This window comes from Mercenaria mercenaria, chromosome 5 (genome assembly GCF_021730395.1).
Source record: "Mercenaria mercenaria strain notata chromosome 5, MADL_Memer_1, whole genome shotgun sequence".
Classification (NCBI taxonomy): Eukaryota; Metazoa; Mollusca; class Bivalvia; order Venerida; family Veneridae; genus Mercenaria; species Mercenaria mercenaria.
In genome coordinates, this window is record NC_069365.1 from 64,362,553 (window position 1) to 64,379,984 (window position 17,432).

Here is a 17,432-nt window from a genome sequence, read left to right on the forward strand (position 1 = left end):
ATCACAAATACTCCGCGCCTGTGGGCGCGGAGAATCATTGTTCATTCCCATATTCTACATGAAAATGTTAGTAAAATTATGCTACAACTTTGGAATATATCACATTCTTCTTTCCTAACGTAGTAGATTGGCGCTGTCTTTGGGTGTTTAAACCTTGTACTGGTCACCGTAACTAAAGTTTGAGATCAAGGAAAATCATGGCCATTTTTGTACATAAAATTCGATGTTTCTTTACACCTTTCTTGAATATTACAGGGATAATTATAGTCTTGAAATCTGTTCACTTGTTTATCATCAATAATTGAGTAAATAGGTCAAGAACGACGCAAAAGGCAAAGTCTAAAGTAAACTTACATTTTTATATTTTAAATATTTTAAAGTGCGTAAGTGAAACAAAACAACAACCAACTAACGACGGATGCTCCTTTGTTTAATACAAACCGACTTTTAAACTGTATAGCTCCGATCTTGTTTTATTATACACGAGACAATAAATTTGTGAACACGGAATCTAGCAATACAATTGACCGTGTATCTATAAGAGACGAAAACAAGGAACACAAAATCACTTACAACTCTCTATTTCCACAGTACAGTTTTGAACATCCAGCGGATAATGATGCAAATCCATCATGCAGGCTAACGTCGTGGTAAATCTGAAAGGAAATGAAGAAAATTCGTCTATCTAGACAGTAAAAGTAGGTAATAAAATGAGATTTGTGTCTGTACAGTATATTTATCTATAGTAAAAGACAGTAGTGTGATTAATCATGTGGCGACACAAATGCAAGTGGATCTGTCAGGAACAAAATGGTCGTGGATCAGTTAGTAGCAATACGGTAGTGGGTGTGTGTAAGAAGCAATATGGTCGTGGATCTGTTAGGAGCAGTATGGTCATGGATCAGTAAGGAAAAATAAGGTCGTAGATCAGTAAGGAACAATATGGCCATGGATCAGTAAGGAACAATATGGCCGTGGATCAGTTATGATCTGGTCGTGGATCAGTAAGGAATAATATGGTCGTGGATCAGTTAGGAGCGGTATGGTCATGGATCAGTAAGGAACAATATGATCATGGATCCTTAAGGAACAATATGGCCGTGGATCAGTAAGGAACAATATGGTCGTGGATCAGTAAGAAACTATAGCCGTGGATCAGTAAGGAACAATATGGTCGTGGATCAGTTAGGAGCGGTATGGCCATGGATCATTTAGGAACAATATGGTCATGGATCAGTAAGGAACAATATGGTCGAGGATCAGTTAGGAGCAGTATGGCCATGGATCGGTAAGGAACAATATGGACCTGGATCAGTTAGGAACAATATGGTCGTGGATCAGTAAGGAACAATATAGCCGTGCATCAGTAAGGAACAATATGGTCGTGGATCAGTTATGATCAATAAGGTCATGGATTAGTTAGGAACAATATGGTCGTGGATCAGTAAAGAACAATATGGTCGTGGATCAGTTAGGAGCGGTATGGCCATGGATCGGTAAGGAACAATATGGTCATGGATCAGTAAGGAACAATATGGTCGTGGATCAGTAAGGAACAATATAGCCGTGAATCAGTAAGGAACAATATGGTCGTTGATCAGTTAGGATCAATAAGGTCATGGATCAGTAAGGAACAATATGGCCGTGGATCAGTAAGGAACAATATGGTCGTGGAACAGTTAGGAGCGGTATGGCCATGGATCAGTAAGGAACAATATGGTCATGGATCCTTAAGGAACAATATGGTCGGGGATCAGTAAGGAACAATATAGCCATGAATCAGTAAGGAACAACATAGCCGTGGATCAGTAAGGAACAATATGGTCGTGGATCAGTTAGGATCAATATGGTCATGGATGAGTAAGGAACAAAATGGTCGTGGATCAGTTAGGAGCAATACGGTAGTGCGTGTTTGTAAGAAGCAATATGGTCGCGAATCAGTTAGGAGCAGTATGGTCATGGATCAGTAAGGAACAATATGGTCGTGGATCAGTAAGGAGCAATATGGCCGTGGATCAGTAAGGAACAATATGGTCGTGGATCAGTAAGGAACAATATGGCTGTGGATCAGTAAGGAACAATATGGTCGTGGATCAGTTAGGAGCAGTATGGTCATGGATCAGTAAGGAAAAATATGACCGTGGATCAGTAAGGAACAATATGGCTGTGGATCAGTAAGGAACAATACGGTCGTGGATCAGTTAGGAGCAGTATGGTCATGGATCAGTAAGAAAATATGGTCATGGATCCTTAGGGAACAATATGGCCATGGATCAGTAAGAAACAATATGGTTGTGGATCAGTAAGGAACAATATGGCCGTTGATCAGTAAGGAACAATATGGTCGTGAATCAGTTAGGAGCAATATGGTCATGGATCAGTTACGAGCAATTTGGTCGTGAATCAGTAAGTAGCGTTATTGCCGTGAATCAATAAAGAGCAATACGTTCATGGATCAGTTAGGAGCAACATGAAATAGTTAGGAGTAATATGGCTGTACGTTTTCGTATGTGACTTGAGATATAAAGTACTGACTGATCAAATATTAAAGACATATACGTACATATTTCCTGAACAATAAAAAATCTTATTCTTTCCAGTAATATACGTGTTATTTTATGTTTGTCATATATTTGATTTCATGGTCAAAATGTTTTTATTGGAAGAAATATTATAACACAGAGGTCCAAATGGCCCTACGTCGCTCACCTGAAGAGAACCTTAACCAACTGACCCTAAAAGGGGCCAAACACACAAAACTGAACAATTTTATGAGAAGACCTTATATTTATGCCACAGACCAGGTATTTCTAATTTTGGCTCTAGCGGCCAATTAAAGGGGCCAGGTGCCCCTATTTGAACAAACTTGGGAGAGGACCTTATAATGATGCTACAGCCCAAGTTTTATGAACATCCTTTAAGCATTTCATCTCATGAGATGAAGTCGTTTAAAGGTATTTCTAATTTTGGCTCTAGCGGCCCCTAAAAGGGGCCAAGTGCCCCCATTTGAACAAACTTGGGAGAGGAACTTATAATTATGCTACAGACCAAGTTTTATGAACATCCTTCAAGCAGTTCATGAGATGAAGTCGTTTAAAGGTATTTCTAATTTTCGCTCCAGTGGCTTCTAAAAGAAGCCAAGTGCCCCCATTTGAACAAATATGGAAGAGGACCTTATAATAATGCTACAGATCAAGTTTGAAGAAAATCCTTCAACAGGTTCATGTGAAGAATTAGTTTAAACGTATTTCTAATTTTGGCTCTGGCGGCCCATTTAAAGGGACCAAGTGTCCCCATTTGAACAAAATTGTGACAGGACCTTATAATGATGCTACAGAACAAGTTTGATGAGATTATGAGAAGAAGTTTTTTAAAGTTTTTTTCTATTTTTAGCTCTGGCGGCCCCTACAAGGGGCCAAGGTAAACCATTTGAAAAATCCTGATAGAGGGCCATGCCAGGATGCTACTGACCACATTTGGTGTTATTCTGACCAGTAGTTTCGGAGGAGAAGATGTTTAAATGAAAATGTGGACGACGGACGACGGACGCCGGATCATTCACCTATACTGATAGGTCACCCTGAACATTCGGTTCAGGTGAGCTAACAACAGCACCGGGGATCGTGGGTTTGAGTCCTACTAGGATCATGATCATAGCTTCTCATATGACACCTGTCCTGTTTTTTTGCAGGAAGCAGACTCGAGAGTGGTTCAAATAAGTTTTAAGCTTTCATCACAAAGGAGCTTAAACAAATTAAATTAAATTAAACAAAAACATACTTAATCTTAATTTAATGGATGACCTTTCGTCGATGTGATTTCGTTACGTCTTTAGACCTGTAGGATTATTTCAATTTAATCAGCTTGTTTAGTTTTAAACAAAAAAACAAGGACATATATCAAACAGGGAATGCCATGTTCCAAAAACAAAGCCTCCACACAACGAAACCCACAGCACGCAGACGTGCACATTACACACACACACGCGCGCGCTCGCGCGCGCGCATACAAAGCAAACACACGAGGACAAAACGAACAAATAAAGGAACACAGTGGGTCACCACCTTGGAAAGGTCAGTGGCAAAAACACCACTGGGGAACTTAAACCGGTTTATGGTGCGCATCCAACATCACTCTTATCCCCCCCCCCCCCCCCCCCCCCGCCACCATGTTCCAAAGAGACGGGACAGTGTAAATTAAATAAAAGTAATCCCCGCCAGGTGAATCTCTAACACATGTAATAGAAACAAAAAGGCATGGCATGTAAAACACAAAAATGCTCCTGTATTAATATATAAAAACAAACCTTAAGAACCAAAAACGTATGTAGTATATGCCTTAACAGAAGACAGAGCAACAAGAGAAAAAGGCACATGTGTATCTACACCAAAATATGATTCATTTAGACATGTAAACCGTGAAACTTTATCTACAGCAGACAGTCATTGGTTCATTTAGACCTGTAAACCGTGAAACTGTGTCTACAGCAGACAGACATTGCTTCATTTAGACTTGTAAACCTTGAAACTTTGTCTACAACAGACAGTCATTGCTTAATATTGACTAGCAGAACGTGAAACTTTGTCTAAAGCAGATAGTTATTGTTTCAGTGTGAAACCGTGTCTAAGGCAGACAGTTATTGTTTCATTGAGACGGGCAAGACCGTGAGACCTTGTCTAGAGCAGACAGTTATTGTTTCATTGAGACGAATACGACGTGAGACGCTTTGTCCTGAGCGGACAGTTGTTGTTTTATTGAGACGGGAACGACGTGAAACTTTGTCTAGAGCAGACAGTAATAGCTTCATTAAGACGAGTATTACGCAATACTTTGTCTGGAGCAGACAGTTGTGGCTACATTGTGTATCTTAGTCCAAATCAAACAGTTATTGTTTCATTAAAAAAGAGTATAATATGACACTTTATCTTACGCAGACAGATATTGCTTCATTGAGATGATTACGACGTGAAACTTTGTCTTGGGCAGACAGTTATTGCTTCATTGAGACGGGAATGACGTAAAACCTTGTCTGGAGCAAACAGTTGTTGCTCCATTGAGACGAGTAGAACGTGAAAATTTAAGCAGACAATTTTGTGTCAATGACAAGAAAATGACGTGAAACTTTGTTTAAAGCAAACAGTTGTTGCTTCATTGAGACGGGAATGACGTAAAACCTTGTCTGGAGCAGACAGTTATTGCTTCATTGAGACGAGTAGAACGTGAAAATTTAAGCAGATAATTTTGTGTCAATGACAAGCAAATGACGTGAAACTTTGTTTAAAGCAAACAGTTATTGCTTCATTGAGACGGGAATGACGTAAAACCTTGTCTGGAGCAGACAGTTATTGCTTCATTGAGACGGGAATGACGTAAAACCTTGTTTGAAGCAAACAGTTGTTGCTCCATTGAGACGAGTAGAACGTAAACATCTAAGCAGACAGTTTTGTGTCAATGAGAAGAAAATGACGTGTAACTTTGTTTAAAGCAAACAGTTATTGCTTCATTGAGACGGGAATGACGTAAAACCATGTCTGGAGCAAACAGTTATTGCTTTGTAACCGTAATGGTTTCACACTGTTTCTGACTTATTTGTATCATTTTGATTAGTGTTGTTATTTTGATAGGTATCTAACAAACGGGTAGTAGCATTGCACAACATTGTTTTAGTAGAATGACTTTCACGTTGTAAACAAAAGTAAATCGATTTTCTTACACTTTTACTTATTCAGGGAGAATGGAAATATTTTATTAGTATACACTTTGACATTTTTTATGAGAAGAATTGACGTATGTATTTAAAGGACCACAATGGAAATAAGAGATTCCATGTCTTCCTTTGTATATAATGTAGTTGATATGGATCACTATCACATGTTTGTTTCTGTTTTAATAGATAATGTATTGTGATGCCATCTTTTATACATTTTATGCAGAAATAAATCTTTACTCTCAATATATAATTTTTTTACCTCATTCCATAAATAATTGAACCATTTCCAAAAAGTCTGATCATTTTGTTCTTTTCTGTGACATCATGTAAAAACGAATTTTTGTCGTTGGCGAAAAATGTATCAGGGACCCAAATTTTCTCCGCAAAATCTCCTACAACGTACAAAAATATATAATTTTAACATGTCTGAAATGGAAACATATCATTTTTCTCAGACAAAAGAAACTTGAAATTATTTTGTTTATCATACATTTACGAATAATCAAATTAAAAGGTCTAATTAGACAGCATATCAGAGTTAATTCTTGTTTTGTTTTCATCCAGATGGAAATAATAAGAATTCTAAAATTCAACTATCGGATATATCAATACAAATACATACAAATATGGAAGAAATATTATATATATAAATGCAAGAGCTTCTTGATAATTTGTTTACGGTACATTGAGCTGTACTGACTTTCATTTCAGCCTACTTACATATGTTATTTAATTTACAGGTGTTAATAAAGCATATATTTACGGGCTTCATGAAAATTTTTGAAATTTTGTTATATTTCTATGCATAGAACTTTGTATTTTGTTTTACAAGTTTCATAAATCGAATATGAAATTCTGTTAAAAATATTCGGTGTCAAAATGCAGACCCCAAGTATGGCAGTGTTTGGGGAAGGTAACCTCTCTCAATATATTGTAAAGACAGAGTTTTAGAATATTGGTTTAATCTTACAAACAATCCAGACTCTATCAAGACTAATATTTTTAAACACTAATGCTTATTCGCCTAGATGTACATATTGGTCTAGCCATGTTAGAACAACTAGGATACTATGGAACCATATGGCGCCGAATATGAACTACTGTATTTGGCATTGTTGCAAAATGGTTAAAAGATCAATTTATACAGGAATGGCATAGTAGCTTTACAAACATGCCAAAACTAGAATGTTATTCAAGATTTGAAACGCTGTTTATGTCTGAACCATAGCACACTAAATGTAGACTACTTAAGGAAATTGATCAGCTGCTTAAGAACGTCTAAAGTTACGTTGTTAAGCTACTGACACATTGTACATATTATAATAGTGGTATAAATACGAATATGTCAAAAGTGCAACTTAAATGTAGAATAATCTGAATAGCATGTGTTATTGACGTGTCCTAAAAATAACTAACATGTACAATATCTGCCAAAAATATCGTAGACAAATTTGAAAACGTTTGATAATTTGTTGTTATCTGCTAAGAAAAAAGTACATTTGAATTTTAAATACATATTCAAAGGACTGATATCTGTCTAACATTTATTTACATAACAGTTTTAAATTAGTGATTGTATTCTGTCCATTAGCCAAATGCATGTATCTGTCGATTCTGCTAAATAGATGTCGTTGCTGTTGCTGTTGTTGTTGTTGTTATAAATGATCATCAGCTAAGTTTTAAAAGCTTCATACACATATGATATTGAAACACTATAGGACCAAAACTTGCAATATCATTACCCAAAACTATGACGATGTAGGCCAGAAAACACTTACCAATTTAATAAACCACAATGGAAATAAAACAAGAGGGCCATGATGGCCCTATATCGCTCACCAGAGTTTATATGGCCTACTAACCTAGTTTTTGACCCAAAATGACCCAGTTTCGAAATTAACCTAAAGATCATCAAGGCAAACATTCCGACCAAGTTTCATATAGATTGAGTCACAACTGTTGCCTTTAGAGTGTTCACAAACTTTTCCTTTGATTTGACCATGTGGCCTTTTTTTTTACCCCAAATGACCCAGATTAAAACTAGACCTAGTGATCATCAAGACAAACATTCTGACCAAGTTTCATAAAGATTGAGTCACAACATTGGCCTCTAGAGTGTGCACATACTTTTCGTTTGATCTAGCCTACTGACCTAGTTTTTGATCCCACATGACCCAGATTCAAAATTGACCTAGAGGTCATCAAGATAAACATTCTGACTAAATTTCAAAAAGATTGATTCACAACTGTGGCCTCTTGAGTGTTCTCAAGCTTTTCCTTTGATCTGGCCCACTGACCTAGTTTTTGACCCCATATGACCCAGTTTCAAAATTAACCTTGAAATCATCAAGACAAATATTCTGGCTAAATTTCATAAAGATTGGATTACAACTGTGGCCTCTAGAGTGTTCACAAGCTTTTCCTTTGATTTCACTGGGTGACCTAGTTTTTGACTCCACAAAATCTATAGATTATCAAGAGTTTCAAACTTAAATTGTGGTCTCTAGAGTGTTGACAAAATTTTCCTTTGATCTGGCATATTGACCTAGTTTTTACTTTCACATGACCCAGTTTCAAACTTAACAACCTAGAAATCATCAAGACAAACATTCTAACCATGTTTCATAAAGATTGAGTCAAAATTGTGGCCTCTTAAGTGTTCACAAGCTTTTCCTTTGATTTGACTGGGTGACCTAGTTTTTGACCCCACATAACCCAGATTAGAACTTGACCTAGAAATCATCAAGACTAACATTCTGACCAAGTTTCATAAAGATTGGGTCACAAATGTGGCCTCTAGATGTTCACAAGCTTTTACGTTGATCAGGCATGACCTAGATTTTGACCCTACGGACCCAATTGAACTTGTCACTAGAGTCACTAGCACTTGTGCTTCTGACCCAATCTAAAATTGGGTCACAAATGTGGCCTCTAGAATGTTCACAAGCAAATGTTGACGGACAACGGACGACGCACGACGGACGCCGACGGACGCCAATGACCGGTCACAATAGCTCATCTTGAGCACTTTGTGCTCTGGTGAGCTAAAAAGCACATGTCATTACCTTGATCCAAGCCGCAATGTCATACAAAAGAATTTGTTTTTGTTATCTAACTGATGAGTCTTAAGATGCTTCCTACATGATTTAATTATCTCGAGAAACATTCTTGTTTGGCCGCCTAAGCATCAACATTTTGTTTCTAATACAGTACCCGAAAAATGGATTAACATTACCTTGCCCTTTGATTGGACCAACATGAACCTAGCCCTTAGAATGGACCAACATTGATGATGCTCGTAGAATTGACCAACATTTACCTTGCCCTTTGATTGGACCAACATTCACCTTGCCCATAGAATGGACCAACATTTACCTTGCCCTTTAATTTGACCAACCTTGACCTTGCCCTTAGAATTGACCAACATTTACCTTGCCCTTTGATTGGACCAACATTGACCTTGCCCTCAGAATGGACCAACATTGATGATGCCCGTAGAATGGACCAACATTTACTTTGTCCTTAGAATGGGCCAACATTGATGTTGCCCGTAGAATGCACTTAGGTTTGCCTTACCCTTAGAATAGACCAACATTGATGTTGCCCGTTGAATGCACTAACATTTGCCTTGCTTTTAAAATGGACCAACACATACGTTGCCTTTAGAATAGACCAACATGACGTCGTCCATAAAAGAGACCAACATTGACCCTGTCCTTAAAACAGACGAACATTGATCTTGCCCTTAAAATGGACCAACATTGACCTTTCTTTTAGTATGGAACAACATTGATCTTACCCTTAGAAAAGAGAAAAATTGCAATTGTCCTTAGAATGAACCAACATTGACCTTGTATTCAATGGACCGGCATTGGCCTTGCCCTAAGAATGGACCAACATTGATGATGCCCGTAGAATAGACTAACATTTGCCTTGCTCTTAAAAATGGACAAACACTTACCCTGCCTTTAGAATAGACCAACATGACCTTGCCCTTAGAAGAGACCAACAATTATATTGCCCTTAGATCGAATCAAAACTGGCCTTGCCAATAAATGGACCAACCGTGACATTGCCGATTGAATGGACCAACACTGGCCTTGCCGTTTGCATGTACCAACAACGACCTTACCCTTCGAATGTACCAACATTGACCTTGCCCTTATTATGGATCAACATTGGCCTTGTCTTAAGAATGGATCAACATTAACCTTACCCTAAGAATGGGCCAACATTAAACTTTTTCTTAGAATGGACTAACACTAATGACCTTGCCCTAATAACGGACAAACATTGGCCATACCCTTAGAATGAAACAATATACAATGTACTACTATACTTGTCCTTAGAATGCACCCACATTAACCTTGCCTTAAGGATGAACCAAAATTGACCTTGTCCTTAGAATAGACCAAGATTGACATTGCTTTTAGAATGGAACAAAATTGACTAAAGATACATCAGAAATAACCTGGATTTTATGGGAAGATGGTTGCCTATATCTTGTAATAAAAAGAACAATGATGGTTAAAATACATTTTTTAAAACATACTGAAACTGTAACAAAACAAGTTCTATGACCGTCACCTATGCTCAGTCCGTGTTAAAATGCTAAAAGATATTGGCTAACTGTTGACAGGGGCAGAGGAAGAGTAGAGGGTCGTGACCCCAATTAACTGTGATAAATCTAATTACTATATTTTTAAGTGAAGAACAAAGGAGAAGAACTCTATAAGACTTGTCTTTCGTTCTAACCCTTTCCATCAAATGTACTTATAAAGTTAGTGTGTAAATATAATTATGTCTATTGTTGGGAATAAATATGTTTAAAACAAGTGAATTATTGAAATAGAATGGAGAAATACAACTTGAAATTTAATTTCCACTGTAACAGAACTACAAAATTGGTACAATTTCGTTTAAATCATAAGCAAAAAAATGATAAAAAAGAAAATGTGTATGTCTACAAGTAAAATCAAATATGAACAGTCAATATGTATACAGTGTATGTATTTTGTACAGAAAGGACATTCCTTTCAGCCAGACTGCACGCACAATGTGACGTCATTTACGAAAACATAAACAAAATAGCATCGTTTGAAAACATTTCATGAAGAAAATTCAATTATATCTCAAATTTATTCTTTTGACTGAATTGACACACTGAAATGATTTCTTTTGGATAATTAAAATCTGAAACTGTTACAGTATTTTTCTTGGATGGCGAATCACAGTTTAACACAGGTCGATCTTTCTGGTCTTTTTGGCTGTTCTGTCTAGAAGTTGTATCGATTGAGTCTGACATTTATCATGAATCTGTGATACTCATGTGAAAAAACATCAAACAAACAAGAAAGAAGTAGTTCCTGGAAATAAACCATCTAACAAAACCAAATGTAATATAAAGTGAATATAAAAATGAAATCTAATTTTTGGAGTTGATGTAAATGAACCATGAGTAGCTAAACTATGGAATACCAATATCTTTCACAAGCGAACACTAGACCTAAAACGTTCGCTTGACATTTCATTCTTACGTTGAAGCAAACAAATATTATATATATATATATACTATTCAACGTGCAACTTCGCGTAGAAAACGTTTTAACAGATATACCGATTTCCAACTACATTCCACTGAACAATTCAGTTATTGTCAGCTAAATCTCGTAAAACTCGTTAACAAACATACAACTGAATATTACAACATAAAAAATGATAAATATCGCACATAACTAAATGTCACAACACATTAAAATATCACATATATACCGTTCACACCTGAGAGTGTCATACTGTCTGTTTGGTTACTAGAAAAAGCGAGTCTGTTGTCCTCCCAGTACTGGTTCAGGTACATAGTTATTGTGTAGTCCTGAAAATTTAAATACTCTAAAGGTAGTGGATCCGTACTGAACATCGGCAATTTCCGTGCGGATTCGGCATCCTTCGGCCATAACAGACTTTTTTTTCATGACAACCAGAGAATGCCGAAACAGCATTCGGAGAATAAGTAAAGATTACCTTAACGGAAAAGTGATCCTGGAATGAACAATTATCATCAAACGCAACATGACATCATTCTTAACCGTTACCCTGCTAAATGTCAAAACTGGACTAGATCTAGTCTATCATTCAATTTGGGCAGCAACATTTATTATTCGAAGGGGTGTTGTCTGAAAATTTACTGACTGAAAAGCGAACAGTGCAGACCATGATCAGCCTACACATCTTGGTCTGCACTGGTCGCAAAGGCAGAATCACATGCGCCAACAGGCTAAGGTTAAGCAAATATCAGCAATGGAATTTTTTGTTACCACTGACTCATCGTTTGCACTCTAACCGAGAAAAATATTATTACACTCTTTTGTGTGTGTAATTATTTATTCGTATTGGAAAATATGTGAACCTGACAAACAAGATGTTGAAAAGTATTTTTAAAAAGTGAACCAAGTAAGTGATAATTATACCCCTGACTTTTATTGTTGGCAAGTCAAATCGTAAGCATTCGGGAATGTTTTGAAGAACTTAGATTCTCGAACAAGCAAAAATATCAACAAATCAATTTGAGATTTTATGTGTTTTTCAGACTGCAATTTTTTGTTGATGAAATAAAATATTGTGTTGTATAGAAAAGTTTACTTCGAAGAATCTGAATCATTACTTTGCTTTAGTGCAAGATGACTCTAAATGAGACATATCTTCATCATGTCAAATGACAAATGTCAAGAACCTACCGAAGGCAGACTAATATTAAATACATATCGGAGTTTTCATATTTAATGGCTAGTAGCGTTTTGAAGCTTCTAGTTTGATTGATTCAATCTAGTGTACTTAAAGACGACGGTTGTTCATTTTATAAGTAATTTTACCTCTGCCGGCCATTTTTACAATCTAGGATGGTGTATTTAAAAAAAATATGTGTATTCTTTCATAGATTATTTTCAATTTGAATAATCGCCATAACTAGATACTGTGTAAAAACAGCTGAATTCAAGTTTCGAATGTAACATTTTGAAAGATTTTTGTGATGTTTTGGGGCACAACCATGCGTCGTATTGCACGGTCACTCAGTTATAAAAGAGGTTCAGGCATAGCATGGAAAGGTTAGTGGTTAGATTGCCCTAGCTCTGAAAGATGCCAAAATAGTTTTATTGTTCTATAATTTCTGCTATATGATTAGACGTCTCTTTTGTGGCAGCCCTCGAATTTTTTAAACGGTATTGAATGTCGGGAATATTTCTTGTTTGTTTTGACAGTCTGTAGATCCTGAAATATGACACCAGGGTGTTTTCTAATCAAGTGACGAATGTCGAAAACTTGGTTTATTACGATGAATCGTATAGTAAAAAAAGTATAAAAAAGTATGAACAACCAAAATGGTTAGAGATCCTCTGCTGCTAAGAAGGTCATATGTGAAAAATAATTAAACCCACTGTAGACTAACAGTTCAAACTGCAAATCTAAAGGGAAAAACTGTCTGTGTATACAAACCTTAGAAAACATGAAAAACAAAAGTAGTCCGAATCCTGCTAACGTTCTTACCCATAGGACTAAACATACTGTATACATATGTAAAGTTTATTTAAGCATTATGTGTAAATTTGCCCTGCTTATCAGATTCCCGTACTGCCGATTAATTGACAATTTTAGCATGAACCTTTTGGTAAGTTAACATTCGATAACGGTATCTCTAATAAGTTGAACAGTTTATGTTTAAAAACATAGTACTATGAAAAGTAAGAAACAATACAAAAAGGTATAATAACATTTTCTAAGTTTTAAATCAATTTAAATGTATCAAACAGTTCTGATCTGGTCTTAAAGTCTCTCAGTGTTTTCTTAAATAGTATTTTGTTACTCTTATGGTATTTTTACTCCAAACTAGGTATGCTGAAAAAATTTGCATAAACTGAACCAGTGCCGCAAACAACGAATAAAAACTGAGACCACTAAAATTGAATAAAATGATATGATTAATTGTTATCAATGAAATAACATGTTTATGTGATTTTCATTGTTCGCAGATATAGAGTAAACACTTAACTGAAGGAGGAATCATAATGTAATATACATAACACATGTTACGTTACCACTTCAACAACCTTGTTTTATTGCATCAGTTATTTAGAAAATATTCTAGAAAGATAATTAATATAACTTAGTTATTTTGTACTATAAGAACACAATATGCTTCTTTACTTGTCAGACAGTGAATTGTTTTTTCCCGTAACACACTTTAAAATATGTTACCACTACCATTGTTATTTTAAGATATTTAAGAAGAAATTGAAGCCATTAGTATCACATACTGATTTATTTAAACTGTTAGGGTAAAGTTTAAGATATTTTCCTTCTGTTAACTCAGAAATTGCCTAATATATATATATATATATATATAAGTTACAGGCAGTTTCTAACTTTAGGCATTTTGCATAATGTCTGAAATTTAAAGCATTTTACAAAATGACTAAGGTAGTTGGTCATTATGTAAATTACCTAAAAATGTAAGATATTTTGTATAATGCCTAGAAAAACACTGACCAATTTAATATATTGCCTGATAATACTCCGGTGGTTTGTTAAATTGTTAGAATAACTTTTATTATAGTAATGATTATTAATTGGTATGACCATTTTCATATCGATTATAAGATTTTAATCCTCCCTTAATGTCCTTTGTATACCTGCTGGTCATTGAGTGAGTGAGATTTCCCTATACATATGCATAATGTAAAATCACATTCGCTGTTAAATAATACATTATACTGTAGTTTCTCATTCCCAAAGACTGACATGTTCAGTGCTAGACAAAATGGCAAAGGAACATAATGGTATGTCTAATGAAAAAAAGTTTACACTTAATTTATTTAAAAACATAGAGAAAAACAACAAGAGTGTTGTATGGCCTAGGTCGAAATATGATGAAGTTGTAGCAAAACGTCTCTCTGGAAAGAAAACTTGTGCATCGGAGTATCACAGTCAAAGGTAAGTACTCTACTATTTTGTATTTACCTAAATAAGTAAAAGAGTAAGCTTTGAATAGTGTTTTATACCTAATTACGTTCAATAAATACCTCATCTGCCCCTACTGTCTGTATGTCTGTCAATACGTTTGTCATTCCATACGACTGTCAACCTGTCCACTCTTACACCAATATATATGCTAAAGGGCAGTATTTTTTTTCAGTCACTTGGTTAAATGTAAAGGAGTTAGTGTGTGCGGATGACCGCATTTGAAGTTACCGAATGTATTTTATCTTCAGGTTTGATGTTCTTCAATGTGGAGACATACAGTGGCTTGTGAAGAAGAAAAAGCACGAATCCGACCCAATATATAATATATCCAGTCCGATCCATATATATACCGCGGTATATATATTACACCATCGATGTAACTATTATTTTAGATGGCATTTCAATAAAACACACACTATTATCAATCTGTGCATTTATATGATCATAAAGCTGATATGTGCAGTCATTCCTGTGAGTAAAATTCAAGTTCTATAAAAGTGGTTTTTGAATTTCAGAAATAGTAGCGTCGTTCAGAAGGCAGTCAGTAACTTCCTAAAAGTTTTGAATAGTATTAAGTAATTGTTTTCTTAACAGTTTTGGTTTTCAACCACTTAATATTGTTCACATTCTTGACAGCTCTTTGCAAATTCATATGTTTAAATATAAAGATTACTTAAACTACCTGTCTTGTGTTTAGTTTTTGTTCACTGCTTATTTTCAACAGTGAATATTTTATTAATGAGCGCATAAATATCTCACTATAATACACGTGTTTCCAAAATAAAAGAAATGCTTTTAAAATTATTTCTCATGTAAATGACTGCATTGATACACTTCACGACATAAATCTCCATTAACAAAACACATATTCCATGAAGGCAGTCCCAAATCATAACCCTATATCAGTATATGGATGTTTGCAGGGATGTGTACATAATTAAATAATAATGAAACCATCAAATAAAAGAACTCGTTATAGCACTGATTTTATGCAAATTAGCTAAAATACCTAATGTGGAAAATATTATTTACCTTCAGAGTAACATTTTTATTGTTTTATCCCCAAAGCTGACTAAGATATGACTGATTATCATCTATATGGATGTCCTTTCCAAAAATTAACGGTTGCAATTGAAAAAGTGAAATCATATATAGTTCAAAAGAACAATTTGGTACCTATGAAAAAAAAAAGTCAAAGGGGTGGGGGTGCATGGTAAACGTTCCTGGCCCCCACCTATAGTGAGAATTCCTAATATATCACGTTTCTTCCCAGTATGTTTCAAATGATGAGCAGCAACTGCAGCCGCCAGCAGTGTTTTGAGCGCTTTGATGTAGCGGAGGACCAAACAGTGTTTATTTTTAAATATCGTAACCATTACTGATTAACTGTCAAAAATCAAGATACCTAGTTAACGTAAGTGAGTATGTGGATGGCAGTAGTGCACTAACACGCAGTTTTGTCACTTGCCAGATAGTAAATGAATAAGTAACATTTTTACGAAATATTTCGAGATAAATTATGTGGTTGGCAGAAATATGCCACCATAACATACAGCAGTATAATTTTGTCTAATTTTAAAATATTCACTTCTTTTGTATTGCAAATGTCATGAATATGACACGACATGCTTTGCTCTTCTATTATTACCCCACCATCGAATGAAATAGATAAAAAAGCACTTGTTGCGAAAACAAATTAATTTCATCACGCTACGAAAACTTGAAACAGAAATGCTCAGCTCAGTAACTGCTGACTTTGCTGTACACATCGGATATTAAGAAAGACAGGTAAACAATCTTTATCTTACATTATCATAAAACTAACGTTTGTCCTCAACCACGTCTGTTTGTGTGGCTCAGGATTTTAATACATTCTGTCAAAATAGTTGCCGTCAAAACCCGATGTTTCGTATGTGACTAAAAATTTGTCATTTCGTCCCCCACTTTTCGACTCCTCCTTTAGTCTTATTTTTTGGTCAAAGTTTCCTAGATTATAATTAATATAATTATGATGTAAAATATGTGTTCTGTAAAACATATTCTACATAAAAACATGAAAATTTTACTTTAAAAACTACATTTTGTTTTGCTTTATAAATACCAGATCGTATGTAAAAGTGCAGAGTGCATACACGTTTCGTAGCTAATATGCTTTTAAGTGTGCGTTGGCTAATGCGGCCCTGTATCTTTTTTAAAAAAACCTTTTGTTTGTTTTCAAACTTTTACAGCTTAAGCTATAAAGGGGTGTAATCAGGAGCAACAGATTCAATAAAACATTCTATTATCTTCATTAATATTCAAACCTTTGACAAATTCTAGAGAAAACACGGCGCCCCGGCCTTCAGAAGGTTATTGAATGTTTGGCACCTGCGGAAGAAGTTGCCCTTTTTAATGTTATATCTGCATTTGTTTTTTTTTTTTTTTTTTTTGCTTTTAACTTGACATCTATCCGATTCCTTTAACTAGTTGTGTTTCATAATTTCAAAAATTAAGTAGACTTGCTTTGAACAAAACTCACATTGAATAATACTTATGTCGCAACCAAAATTACGGCAGACATGACATACAAGCAACCAGCCATTCAAATAATCAACTGAGTCTCGTACATATATGACAAGAAAACCATTTCCACATTTATTTTATGTCATTGATCAGTATTATATGAGAAGAAAAAGTGTAGAAAAATGTAACATAACGACGACAACGT

At 35.3% G+C, this 17,432-nt stretch overlaps 1 protein-coding gene across 1 annotated transcript in view; it reads right to left on the reverse strand.

The window, feature by feature from the left end:
• The window catches only part of LOC123557427 (gamma-aminobutyric acid receptor subunit beta-like), a 107,731-nt gene that overhangs the window by 31,216 nt on the left and 59,083 nt on the right, over positions 1-17,432 (reverse strand). The window contains exons 4-6 of the mRNA XM_045348870.2: positions 11,492-11,582; positions 5,970-6,102; positions 574-656 (exon numbers count right to left, since the gene is read on the reverse strand). Of these exons, the coding sequence (XP_045204805.1) occupies positions 574-656; positions 5,970-6,102; positions 11,492-11,582 (307 nt within the window). The remainder of the gene's footprint in view (positions 1-573; positions 657-5,969; positions 6,103-11,491; positions 11,583-17,432) is intronic.